The sequence below is a fragment of the Phalaenopsis equestris genome, unplaced genomic scaffold (assembly GCF_001263595.1).
Source record: "Phalaenopsis equestris unplaced genomic scaffold, ASM126359v1 Scaffold232515, whole genome shotgun sequence".
Classification (NCBI taxonomy): domain Eukaryota; kingdom Viridiplantae; phylum Streptophyta; class Magnoliopsida; order Asparagales; family Orchidaceae; genus Phalaenopsis; species Phalaenopsis equestris.
The window spans coordinates 42,061-55,203 of NW_018250479.1; the positions used below are offsets into that span (position 1 = coordinate 42,061).

A 13,143-nucleotide genomic window follows, 5' to 3' on the forward strand; every position below is an offset into this window, starting at 1 on the left:
TTTCTCAAAAAAATAAAAAATTTGAATTGCAAACAATGGGACTGTTTAGGGCATGTGAAATGCGATGCAGAACTGCCAGATGAGGGCCGATGCGTTTGAGGAAGGCAGAGTCATTGAGGAATAATCAGATCGAAAAAGCGTACAACAGGCCGCCTCTTTTAAAAATTTTAAAATGCCATTTCTCATAAATTGGGAATAAGTGCAAATTAAACATGATGATAATATTTTCAAAATCCTGTCCGCACTTATAAGCTGTCCCAAACGGATCCTAAATTTTTCCCGCTGAGGACCCACTTAAACCGTGCTGAGAACCGGATCAAGGGCCATTCGACTGTAGCCTGCTAAGAACCGGGCCAAGGGTCATTTGACCGTGAATAGGACCGAACAATCGGGAACCGGTTTCTTAAACCGTGCTCAGAACGTACACTGAACGTACACTGAACGTACACTACTGCTATAAGCGGAAAGCCAAACTTTATCCTCGAGTTTATCGATGGAATTCGAAACGGAGGTTCGGCTGGGCGGGCATTTCCGCTCAAGGACATTGCATCTGGTGGCGAGTGTCTTCATTGCTCGCTAGGGTTAGGGTTTAGCTTGCTTTAGAGAAGTCAAACGGAAACAATGGAGCGCCAACCGGAGAAAAGTGGAGAGCAGCCTATGAAGAAGGTACCGCTTTTCATAAGCGAGGGAGGTGTTCAACATTTTTTCTTGCTTCTTCCATATCTATATGCTTGCATAATTTGTTTCTTATTTCATAAACGAAATTTTAACCAGTTTGTACTGTAACTATCTCTTTTAGTGGAGCGTAATTGTTTGTGGTATCTAGATAACATTTATATTCAGATAATAAGTTTATCTATCAAATAGATCACGCTTAATTTGTATTAATTTACTTAACTAGCATGTGCTACCTAAAATGATTAATGTTGATTATGTTCCTTCGTATTGTTGTTATTTATGTTAGTCATTGAATATTCAGACATCTAAGGTGGTGTTTGGCTGCAGATCAGATATCTGTTTAAGAAAAGTAATATTTAAAGATATCAATTGGAGAAAAAATTGGAATCTGTTAACAATATAACATTATTTAGTTGATTTTAGTGAACCAAATAAGTTCTAAGTTTATGTATTGAGCGTACATTTGTGGTTGAGGCAGTATTGATGGACCTAATCAATCAAGGCCAAGTCATTCTTGATGTGGTCAAGCCGAGCTACGAAGTTAGGCTGGCTAGCCTTTTTGGAAATACTCTGTAATTATTCAGTAGTTTCCAAGCTAAAGTTTTGAGGGCTTCTCTATTATGGATGTGATATTCACCATCTAGGATATTTGGTGAGGGCATAATGCTTGGTGTCATTTTTAAATCATGGTTAAGTAGATGCCTTGCTATAGGCTATCAGTAAATTAGGTTATTATCTTGACCTTGATTTGAGGCATAATGCTTGGTGTCATTTTTAAATCATGGGCAGTAAATTAGGTTATTATCTTGACCTTGATTTGAGAAATTGGTGCTAATACTGCCTTTGTTGAAGATGAGTTGTCGTTAATAATGATAATTTAATATTGGATAATATGAAAATAGTATTGAGGGTTGGAGAAAATTGATCCACCCTTAAAAGTATGTTAAACAATAGTATGTACAAGAGCATTAAATTAAAGATTTGTTAATCATGAGGGTAGTGAGAGGCAGTCCAATAAAATAAAGGAATAAATGAATGGTCATAAACTTAGTGATATGCAAGAGATAATGGATTCATATGATACAAACTTAGTGTTTTTTAATTGCACTTTTTTAATACGCACTATCGAGTTAGATTTTCCTTTGGAGCGAATTGAATTTGAAAATTTATTATTTTGAGGGTATTATTTTTATACTTTAAAATAAATATATGATTGATTTAGCTGTTTCCTTAGAATTTCACTTCAGTTGGCATCACAATTTTTGGACATTCGTACCATCTTGATGGCACATTCCACTTTTGATAGCAATAAATTTTTTCTAGTGAATTTATGGACTTAGGCAAAACATACAATAAATCAGGGAAATTCTACTATGTCAGTTCAACCATTTTCTTAGTTCTCCCATTTCTTTCTTCAGCATTTTATAATTTTGAGTTAATGTATTTGAGCTGGTTTGAATTAGCTCTTGATTACGCCATCCTATATTTAAAAAAATCATAAAGATAAGGTCTAAGCTTGACTTGATAGGTACGAGGTAGTTTGGATCAATATCTGCATGTTATTTGAGCCTTGTTTATTTTTTGTAGTAGTGTATTTGTCTTCTATCAAAAAGTTTTTTGGAGAATTGTCTTACATAGTGCTGGTTTGGATTTTTTCCATTGGTTTTGGTTCGTTTGAAGAAGCATGAAAATCAAAGCAATCAACATATCCCATTGAGTGATAAAGATTCAAGAATACTAGTAGCAGGTTGATTACCATCCCAGTGACCATTAGGATTGCTCAAAAAAAAATACATTGGTTTATAATTTTTAGATGGATTAGCTGTCTAGTCTTGCCAAGCAAAATCGACTATATTTTCTATTTTTGAAAGAAAATAGTATCACTTTTGTACTCTCAGGCTCATGACATGCTAAAATATCATAGGTTACTTAATTCACACATTTGATTAAAGTTATTCCTAATCAGTTATTTATTTAGATTAAATTCCATGGCTTAGTTATTAAAATTCAATTGTTTAACAAGTCACATTTTACATTACTAACTTTTCAAAAAATTTTAATTTTTTTTTCTGAATATTTTACTGCAATCAAAATTATTTGATGGCAATCTTATGCTTTGTTTGGGCGGCTGTTGCTATCTATTAAGTTAGTTGTGAAACTATTGTTTGAATGCAATGTTGAAACCGAAACCAACAATGATTTACTTATCTGAATATAAAATAGTTGTGCAAATAATCTTAAATGCCTTCGTTGTTATATATACACTAAAATGTAAATTGTAATTGCTCTACTTGCTCAATTAAATAAATTAAAATAAATAACTACGTTCTGCTAACAAGTGAAGACAATAAATCTAGTGAGTAATTTTACTATTCTATTTGATAACTGAGCAACCGGAATTACTTATGTTAATTGAGTAATTGCCGAGCCGTAAGATTTGTTTGGTTCGTTTGCTTAACGAGCTGAACACTAGCTGCTGCGAACAAAGAGTCGTTTTGACAACACAGAGTCGTAAGATATTAAGAGTTAGAGAGAGATTTAAATCTTATTCTTTTTATTAAAAAATCATTTAAATATAATTTAATTTATTTTTATTCTATTTTTTAATTAATAATTTTAGTTGATTATAAATCTTTGTAGGCTTGTAGTCAGTTAATTTTTTTAAAAATACTATTCATCAATTATATATATATATAAAATTTAGTTGTTTCGAGCCAAAATGAGTCGAACGCAAATGAATAAATCTTTGTTCGTGTTCGGCTTGTTTATATATTGAACGCAAAAAAATTATTCGTGTTCGGATCTTTAACCTTTCAAAGGAGTCGAACACGAACTGTTCGCGAGCAGCGAGCCATTTTGAGAGCACTATTTGTGGCTCTTCTATAACGATCAATTCAAATTGTTTCAGTTTTATCTTTTCAACTTCTAGTATCATCCCGACCTAGGTGACATCAAATTCGTTTTGAAGAATCATGGCCATGGTGTTGTACATGCGAAAGTACAAGATTCTATGGCCAATTTCATTGTTTCACCACTCATTCACAATGAAGACATATAAGGACAGATTTGTCGTGTTCTTTGAAATCGACATCAAGCTATTCAAACTGGAAAGCAAAATCAAGAACTGAAAGACAAGGCATTGTTATGCTTCATGCAAGGATAGGTGGCCAATTGCAATGCGACCTCAGCCATTCCCAATGGACAGGGCTTTATTATTATTGTTGTCTACCAATAAGGAGAGAGTTTCTCCATCTTGAAAAAGTTGGATTTGAACGCGAGTCACTCTTATTCGCTGCTTGTTAAAATTTTCAATTCAACTTTGGCCTTGGGTCGAGTTTTTCAAGTGTCTAATAAATTTTATTGTTATGTTTTGATATCTCACATGTATGGCACTTCTCCATTAAAGGGAGAGATCTCCACATTCATGGATTGTTGAATTTGCTTTCAAATGATTTTTTGTTTTGATGAGCCAACACTTTGTCATTTAGCAAGAAGAAACTGAGAAGCACTAGGTGAAGTCACCCCCATACTTGCTCTTTATATGTGGTAGAGAAATTGTCTTGAGAAAAAAAGAATTCCGATGACATCATAATCTTGAAAGCCATCTTCTTTAGGTTGTCATTATCATTGTGCAATTGAACCATTAGCTGAAGAGGAAGATGCTGCATATAAAAGAATGGAGGTGGTGATAGAGAAAAAGAGGTTCTCCTTGTGAAGACTGCGAGCAAAGCTTTTGCAAAAGCTCTTAATTAAGTTGAGCTTCCTAAGAAAAGAAGAAAGTTAGCATTTCTACTTAGTGAATTTAATTACAGAAGAGAAATAAAATTGTATATTAATAAGGAAAAGACGATTACTCCAGTAGACTTGACCAAGACCAGTATGAGTCTACTGAAGAAGTTTATCCCGTCGTATATCAACTTGACCCTCCAATCTAGCTGCTTCATTTGATAAAGAGATTCATGGAGTCACCTCTGAGGACTTCCATCTCCTCGTCATATAGATTCAAACAACCAGGTGGTAATTCTCTTTTTAAATAGCAAGGTCTTAGAGGAGTAATTTGAAAAAATTCTAGGAATGAAAAATAAATAGGTTAATTTGCAAAAAGTACTTGAAGGAGCGAATACAATAAGGAAACTGACAAAGCTACTATTGATATATAGTTGAGATACCTATCTAAGTGTTTTGAGGCAATTAAATATAAAAGTGAAATAATTATCATGTTTTCTGGTATATGGTGGAAGCTCGTTGCTAGAGAGCAAAAAGATTAGAAGGCGAGTCCTCAAGGTTGAAGATCAAATGCTTTAAGCTCAAAGGCGAGTTGCAGTAAACTTAGGAGAAATACTTATCATGAAGACCTTGGAACTGATTTGAACTCGTCTGAGACTGTCATATTTGAGAGGGTATTGTGGGACAAATTCATGAAATACATTAAATTTTGTTTGAAAAAATGGGTAGAAACGCAAGTACTTCCTCTTGAATGGTACTACACTAAAACTTTTAAGAAGTTGGAGGAGCCAACTTCGAGAGAAGAGAGCGATAAATAGGGTAGTTTGACATATATATGATATTTTGTTATTGAAGTATATTGATTAATACCATTGTAAAATACTTTTTGTGATGAAATGAATGAATTTTTATTATCTGATAACTTTTTTTTCTTGCTATATGACTATAATATAGTTGAATTTTATTTTGTTGATGCTTAATGGTGAATTCATGATTGTGAAATCCGGATAACATATCTTAAGAAAATTTCAAATTTATCTCACTTAATCACGAGTTGTCTATAATTCTCCAATGACAAATTGACAAGAAATTTGCAATGTTGGATGCTAAAAATTTTATAATAGTGAATCGTTAAGAATTTTATTATGGTATATTGTTGATAAATTTAAAATAATGGATTGATAAGAAATCCACAGATGATGAATTGCCAAGATTTATGAGTGAATTCCAAATTGATAATGTTTGAACATATAGAACTCGAAAACAATTATGAATGTAGAATATTGGTATACGGTGCAAAGTTCTGAAGTTCATGTTCTCATAATCTCTGTTGAAGAAAATGTTCGTGAATTTCGGTGTCTATAAGGATGTTGCTAACTAGATAATTTTCGATCAACATCGTAGCATAATAGTAGTTGGCTAGCCATCAAAGGTCAAGAAGAACGTGCCAAGTTCACCTTGCCCTACTAAGTTGCTTGAGACTTGACTAGAGAGAAGCTTTTCGATGTCTATAAGGATGGCAGAGAGTGCTTCTACAATATGGATAGCCCGTGCTTTGACAAGCTCATTAAGAGCTTTTTTGGGGGTTCCGTTCTCTTATCTTCTTATGTTTGTTACAGGTGTGACAAACTCTTTCGGTTTATTAGTTTTGACAAATTCTTCAATCAAATTTTATAGATGCTAGCATTATTTCATTTCATGACCATGGCCTTTGGGGTACACGCATTGCTCCTTAGGGTCGCCTTCTGGACCCCCAACTCTCATAAATGTTAGTCTCCAAAAATGCTTTATATTCTAGATAGTTTCAATGACTTAAGTCATCAAGACTCTCAATGGTGTTGTAAATGGAGGATGGGTAGGAGGTGGTGACCTCCTTTCTACCCAATAATCACTGCACATATCTTCAAAATGTGTTCGCCCCTCCAAGGGATGTGGCTGTTACTTAAAGAAGTTTCTCTTCACCTCATGTTCAGCATGGCAGTCTCCAATTTTTCTGTTGAAACGTCAAAAATTTTCCCTTGACAAATGCTAATTCTGGTGCTTTGGACTTTAGGTACTGGGCAATGAGTTGCAGTCTGCAAAACTATGATTGTTGGTCAACTTCAATAGTTCGGCTAACATTCTCGGGTGCTGCTACCTAGGGAGTAACGAAATGAATCTTCTCTCGAGATATGAGCTAGTGTGGTATGAGCAATTAAAAGCTCTAGATCTCTCATCGCCAACATCTTATAGAAGTATGTTCTGAAACTCTTCAACTATTCTCTTGGTTATTGGCGATTCACAACAATGCTTGCGAACTCTTCTGTAGCTTTTGGGCACTGATGAATTACACAATGAACAGCTGTTTGAACTCGACAAATTAAGTAATTAACTCAAGTTGATAGTTGTTGAACAAATGGAGGGTGGACTCTTTGCGAGTCATAAATAATAGATAAATTTGAGTACATCGTTAATTCTTAGTAGGCACATTGTTGACCCAAACAATGTTACATGGTTAACATGATCATATCATCCCTTATAAAATTCTATGGTTGGAATCTTGACTCTTTAGCACTGCCTCAAAAATCTCCATGGAGAACGCGTCCTCTTGTTGGCGTCTCCTGCAAATAACTGCTTGCTTATACTATCTCCCATGATCAAAAGAAGTGGAATCTATATTGATGTGGCAACATGCTCTATCTTCCTTTGTTGTAGTAGATGACAGGGCTCTTCTTTTCCCAGCTCCTAAATCTTTTCCTTTATATGCCATTTATTTTAGAGAACCAGCTGGTAACTGGGGAGGTGGTGCTTCTTTGATCATCCCTATTATTTGCTCTCTGAGCTCATTTATTTTTTGCATAACAAACTCTCTTGTACACTCCATATTAATAGAATGGTCTTTGTGGCTTTGTTCTACTCTATGAATAACTCGACATCTTGTTTGTATGGCATATCCATGCTCACCACATTTTCAAGAATGTTGAATCTTGAAATATATGTAATTGAATATCACCTAGGAAGTAGTTTTGTAAGAAGGCAAGAACTACAGGAAAAAGAAAGAACTGAGAAGAAAAGGGAAATCTCTTCAAATTTTAACAATATCAAACGAGTCTTTATAGAAATTTGTGTATGAAATCTCTTGGAATTGTTCCTCTTAGGATTCCAAAATCCTCTCCCAATATTCTACGATGGTCCTTTTTATTTTTAGGTTGGGCTAGACCGGGTTGCACTACATACAATGCTACAAAAAAAGAAATACATTGTACAATATATGAATTAAATTATGAAACAAAATAGCCAAATGTGTGATCGATGCGTCTTGTCAAACTATTTGACTCCTAGGCGAGTTGACGAAATCGACTTGTTTTGCCGGGAGAATTTACTGTAGGATCTGTTGTAGGTGATTGATCGAATTGACCGTGCTGATGGGTTCAATCGATTCGCCGAACTACTTGGCTGAGCTGTCTTGGTTGAATTGGTTAGCCGGGTTAGTAGGATTGGCTGGTCTACTCGCAACTGGACTTCAACTTGGACCTGGTTTTTTGGCTATACATCTGAAATTATTTTTCAATCAAATCAAACGCCAACATTTTTAAACTTTTTGTACCTTGCATAGTTTATACCAAAAATTCTTCAAATAAAAAAACCTTATATGATTTTGAAATGCAAACTTAGATTTAGTAAATTTGATATTTAGGCTGAAATGGAGGTAAAACTGGGCTTAGAAACCAGTAGTATTTATTTTAAACTTCTTAACCTTTTGAAAGGATTTTACAGTAAATCCTGCTTGAATCCAGCTACCAAACAGCCCATAGAGGTTAAATGGAGAGGCAAGCGTCATAAGTTTGTTCGGAGATTGCTTAGAAAATGCCCTCTAAGGACTATTTCAGACTTTTTTCTCTTTCAGAGGTGGGCAGCAGCTTCCTCAACTAATTGCGCTAACTGGGTTGTGGGCTTGTGGTGTGGCCCCGAAAAGCAGCTCCCTGCTTGATTGTTTTTTCTCAAAAGAGAGTAGGGACTGTATATGATTTTGATTGTATTGCACGTGAAATGTCTTATGCTTTGTATGGTATAAATCTCGTATCGAATTGATTTGTACATTAGGTTATAATCAAGTTGACCTGTTCTACTAAATTCCATTTTCTCATGATAAGTTACTTATAATGACCAACAGTTTTGGTTATTTCTTTCTGCTTTAGATCAAGGTCTCCTTCAAAATTATTAAATCTCTTACCCTGGAAGTTTTGAGCTCCAATACAATTGAGAGCATCAAAGACAAAATCTGCAAGATTGAAGGGACTTCAATCAGCCAGCAAGAGCTCTTTCTAGCTGGGAATCGTCTTGAAAATAGCAAGAAACTATCTGATTACATTCCTTCCACTGATTCCACCATTGATGTTCATGTGGAAGGGAGAATGCCAATTTCCATAAAAATCCCGTCAATGGAGAAAGAGTTTATCCTTCGTCTGAATTATATGGCCACAGTGCAGAAACTGAAAGCTATGATTCAAGCTGAAGTGGGAATTTCTTCAGATCAGCAGCTACTTGTTTTCTGTGGGAAAGCACTCAATGATGATCAGGTGCTAATTTCATATGGTGTCATAAAGGATTCTACTATTTATGTAATAGTGAATCCATTAGCTGAGCTTCTTCTCTATGTCTACACGACCAGCGGCCACAGCTTCAGTCTTGAAGTGAAAGCAGGAAATACTATCAAGGATGTCAAGGTCATTGTTGAGAGTTTAATAGGAATTCCTACAACTCATCAGAAAATTTTTCATAGTGATGTTGAGCTCAAGGATAGCTTCACTTTATCATTCTACAATATAAAGCAGAAAGCTGCTCTTCGTCTGCTTGTTCCAATGCAAATATTTGTCAAAATTGAAACTGGAAAGACCATAACTATCACAACTGAAGCAGGTGATACAGTTGGCATTGTCATCACCAAGATTGTAAGCAAGATGGGTTTCAAACGACCAAATCTAAAGCTCATGTATGCTGGGAAGTTGCTTCAGCAGCAGAATACTCTGGCATTTTATGGAATTCAGAAAGATTCAACAATCTATCAATCCTGAATCAACAGTCTGAACACTAGTTTGATTAACTTCTGATATTTTGCCTTATGCAAATATTACTGCTGGTGAATGATTTAAAATGATTTAGAGTCCATCTCTAGCCTTCTTGTTTTTGTTGACAGCGGCTTGGCTTGAATTCAAATTCTCTGTGAATTAGTAAAAATTTATGAATGCTGGTGTTGATACATTTATTGAGCCAGATCATATGAAACTTTAGCATATTTGGTACTTTGAACCGATTTCATTTCAACTCTAACTGATGTGCTTAAATGTCATGTTTCTTCATGTGTGCTGCCAGACAAGTAAGCTGAAAGCAAACTATTTACAGGAGGAATGATAATTAAAGCATTCAGATGCAAGGCTTGAAACTTGAAATCATACCAAGGCTGATTCTTCTTATTTTCGTACTTTTGCTCGCCCTAAAGTTCATGAGGTGAAAGTTTGTTGTTGTATAGGCAAATATCCTTTTCCAATCAGAGTAGTTGATATTTATGCATGACCTTATTCATTTGTTTCATCACATTACTATGAATCTTTGATGCATAGCAGAAGTTTTGTGACATTGAAAGAAATTCATATGGTATTTCATCGTATGCATGTTTCATTAAATTATTAATAAGCTCGGCGTATTAAAATTCATCTGATGTTATAATTAAGCTAAATAGATATTAAAATTAATAAAATGACTTCTAGATGCTAAAATCATGATGTTTTACATTTTTTTCTGCTATTATGTGAAATGCATGAATAGTTCAGGTATCCTTTTAGTGATAAGGAATTCTTCATTAGAATCGTGTCCCTGCACCAAGTATCTGCAACTTTTTATGTTCTGTATTGGCCATAATGAATGAGTTACTATGTTAGTTCTCAGCCTTTCTCAATATAGTTACCTTGCGTAGCTCTCAGATTGGTTGTGAGGCCCCTTTAATGGAGGAAGGCATTTCCCCTAATGTAACAAGCATATTAGATCAAAATTTACGGTTTGGAAGTAAACCCCCCTAAATGTGATTAAGGCATCCATTTCCTCAAACTAGTTCTTAAGATTGGAAATAAGCGCCCTAAAAGGAGCAATGCTTCCTATCTTTAGACTAGTTCAAAAATAAAATGTGAGGTTTGGTGTAAGCCCCCCCTAAATGGATAAATGCATCCTTTCCTCAACTAGCTCATAAGATTGGAAATAAGACCCTAAAATGAGTAAGGCCTTCTATCTTAGACTAGTTCAAAAAAAAAAAAAGTGAGGTTTGGAAATAATCCCCCTTTAATGGGAATAAAACATCTTTTCCCCAACAAATCTTTGAGTTGGAGATAGACTCTTGAATAGTTTAGGGCTCCCTTCCCTAAAAACAGTTAACAAGCATTTCTCTTATTTAGGATGTGAGACCACCTTAAATATGTGAGAAACTCCCCTTTTTAATGTAGCAAATCTTTAACTCCAATCCGAGATTGGAATGAAACCACCCTGAATAGGGTAAAATTTCTAACTCGGATGAATATCAAATTGGTGGGTGAGCGGAAGATGAATATAAAGTCTTCTCTATGAATAAACTAGAAAGATGATAAGTAGCACTGCCTATTTCAGTCATATAAAGTCTTCCATAACTTACTAATCGAAAAACATTTTTCTGCACGAATTTAACCTCATTGGACTAGCCTGTTGTGCCCTTATGTTGGACCCTGGCGCCTCAACGCTATAACCTAGTACTCCAGCACAAGGTCATGGTAGCTAGGCGCCCAGAATAGCCTAAAATGGTCTTAAACCCAAGTTGATAGAAACTTGGTGCTAGGTCCTGGCGCCTAGACATCCGGCCCAGTGCACAGGTGCTAGTTTTCCTTGCCTAGGTGCTTGAAACAACCCAAAAATGATATGAAAACCCAAGAGGGTAGAAAGTAGGTGCTAGGTGCCCAGTGACTAGGCACCATGCCTAGTTCCTAGGTGTGAGAACCCCACACTTAGGCACCCGACCATTTTCTGCCCCAGATTTTATCATGCAATTTTCATAATTTTTACACCAGTGCACTCAACTAGGCAACTGAGAATATGGATATCCTTGGGCCTTTGGGGGGATTTTCTTTGGCGATGGAAAAAGAGTAAGATAATACCTCTTTTAGGCCCCTTTTAGAAGCTTCTAAGGTGATGTAGCAAGAACATTTTTGGCAAAATAAGAAGAAAATTTTTGGGTTGGTTGGCTTTTCATCTCTTAGCTCCTCCAAAGTAGGGATCTCCTCCATTCTTTAGCTTTTGGGGTCTGGTTTTGAGAGAGGACATGGGCTTCTTCTTCCTTGGAGCTAGGGTTTCTTTCTTGGAGGCTTTGAAGGAAAGATCATTGGAGAAAGGTAGGAATAAGGCTTGGTTTTCTACAGCCCCTTCTTCTTCCACAAGGCGCTTTCTTCTTCGCGATCTCCTTCATCTTCCTCCACCACTTTCCTTGAGTGTGCGAGAAGACTCTCTTGATGAGGAGGTGCACTAATGAATCAGCAAGACATTAACTCTCCTAAGAAAAAAGGAGTTCTTTATACTTTGGGGAAGGATCGTCTGAACTCCGCTGAAACTTCATCGGAGCTCAGGACTTCGCCAAGCTCTCCTTTTAGCGGAGAGTTTTGACATTTTTTGGAGAAGAAGTAGAACAAACCTCATCGGAGCTTCTTTGGAACTTTGCCTGAACTCGAACAACAAAAGAGAACACTATAAATAATCAACACGAAAGTGAAGATTCTTAGAGTACTATTATGCTTTCTTTTCTAGCCATCCGTAGGTATGTGTTATAGAATATTAGAATTATTTCGATTTCCTAGAGAAAGCCCTTAAGTTAGGAAAGCTTTCCTAGACAAATCCATAACAAATCTAAGAGATTTCTCATGTAAAATCCTCAGACCAAAACCTAAGCAATTGGAATCTGAATTTCCCCTAGCTTTGATGTTTCCAACCATATGTGGAGGTGTTGGAAAACTTGGATTTTATAGAATGGAAAAATATTTGTAGCTAGTCTATTTTACAAAAGTTGCAGAGAATTGTAGGATGGAGAAAGCTTTGTAGTTAGTTCATTCTATGATTCATGGAGAGTTTTTCTTTAATGAGAAATTGGATGGGCAAAACTCCCAACAACCTTTGCCAAAGACGGAGACTATTTCGCACATCCATGCATTGAAACTTAGGTACCTATCTCAGATTCTATGATGATTAAAGCTCGCAATCGAACACAAATGTTTGCATATGCAGATGCTTAATTTCAATTTGCATGTAATACATTGTAAGTGTCACATAGATCCGACCGGCCACCACGGCCCGATTGACTGAACACATAGATCCGATCGACTAACCTGACCCGATCGACTGATCACTTTGGTATGGTTGGCCTCTCCGACCCGACTGACCCCTCTTGGTCATAGCACCTGGTTGACCGCCCTGATCGGCATAAAGGTTCAATTGTCTTGCTTCACTTGCATGTCATGTCTCTTGCATGTTTTTGCACATTGTTTGCATGTCTTGCATGTCACCTTTGCATAAGCACCCACTTCAGTCTGATTGGCCACCAAGGCTTGATCATAAAATCAATCCTTTGATTCACCTAACCGTTAAGGTCCGATCATAAAACCACTTTGGCTCAATCAGCCACCAAGGCCCGATCATAAAATCAATCCTTTGATTTCTCTGACCATTAAGGTCCGATCATAAAACCACTTTGGT

At 36.0% G+C, this 13,143-nt stretch overlaps 1 protein-coding gene across 1 annotated transcript; it reads left to right on the plus strand.

Annotated features, from left to right (window-relative positions):
• Nucleotides 1-434: 434 nt before the first annotated feature.
• On the plus strand, nucleotides 435-9,964 carry LOC110038333 (polyubiquitin-like). Its single transcript, XM_020743135.1, has 2 exons — nucleotides 435-666; nucleotides 8,583-9,964. The coding sequence occupies exons 1-2, from the start codon at nucleotides 622-624 to the stop codon at nucleotides 9,456-9,458; spliced, it is 921 nt and encodes a 306-aa protein (XP_020598794.1). The 5' UTR covers nucleotides 435-621; the 3' UTR covers nucleotides 9,459-9,964.
• The last annotated feature ends 3,179 nt before the right edge of the window (nucleotides 9,965-13,143 follow it).

Excerpts from the sequence above, each read along its gene's own strand:
- LOC110038333 (XM_020743135.1), top strand. The coding sequence starts at position 622 with ATGGAGCGCCAACCGGAGAAAAGTGGAGAGCAGCCTATGAAGAAG. Across the intron at positions 667-8,582 it reads GAGAGCAGCCTATGAAGAAG|ATCAAGGTCTCCTTCAAAAT; the intron begins GTACCGCTTTTC and ends TTTCTGCTTTAG.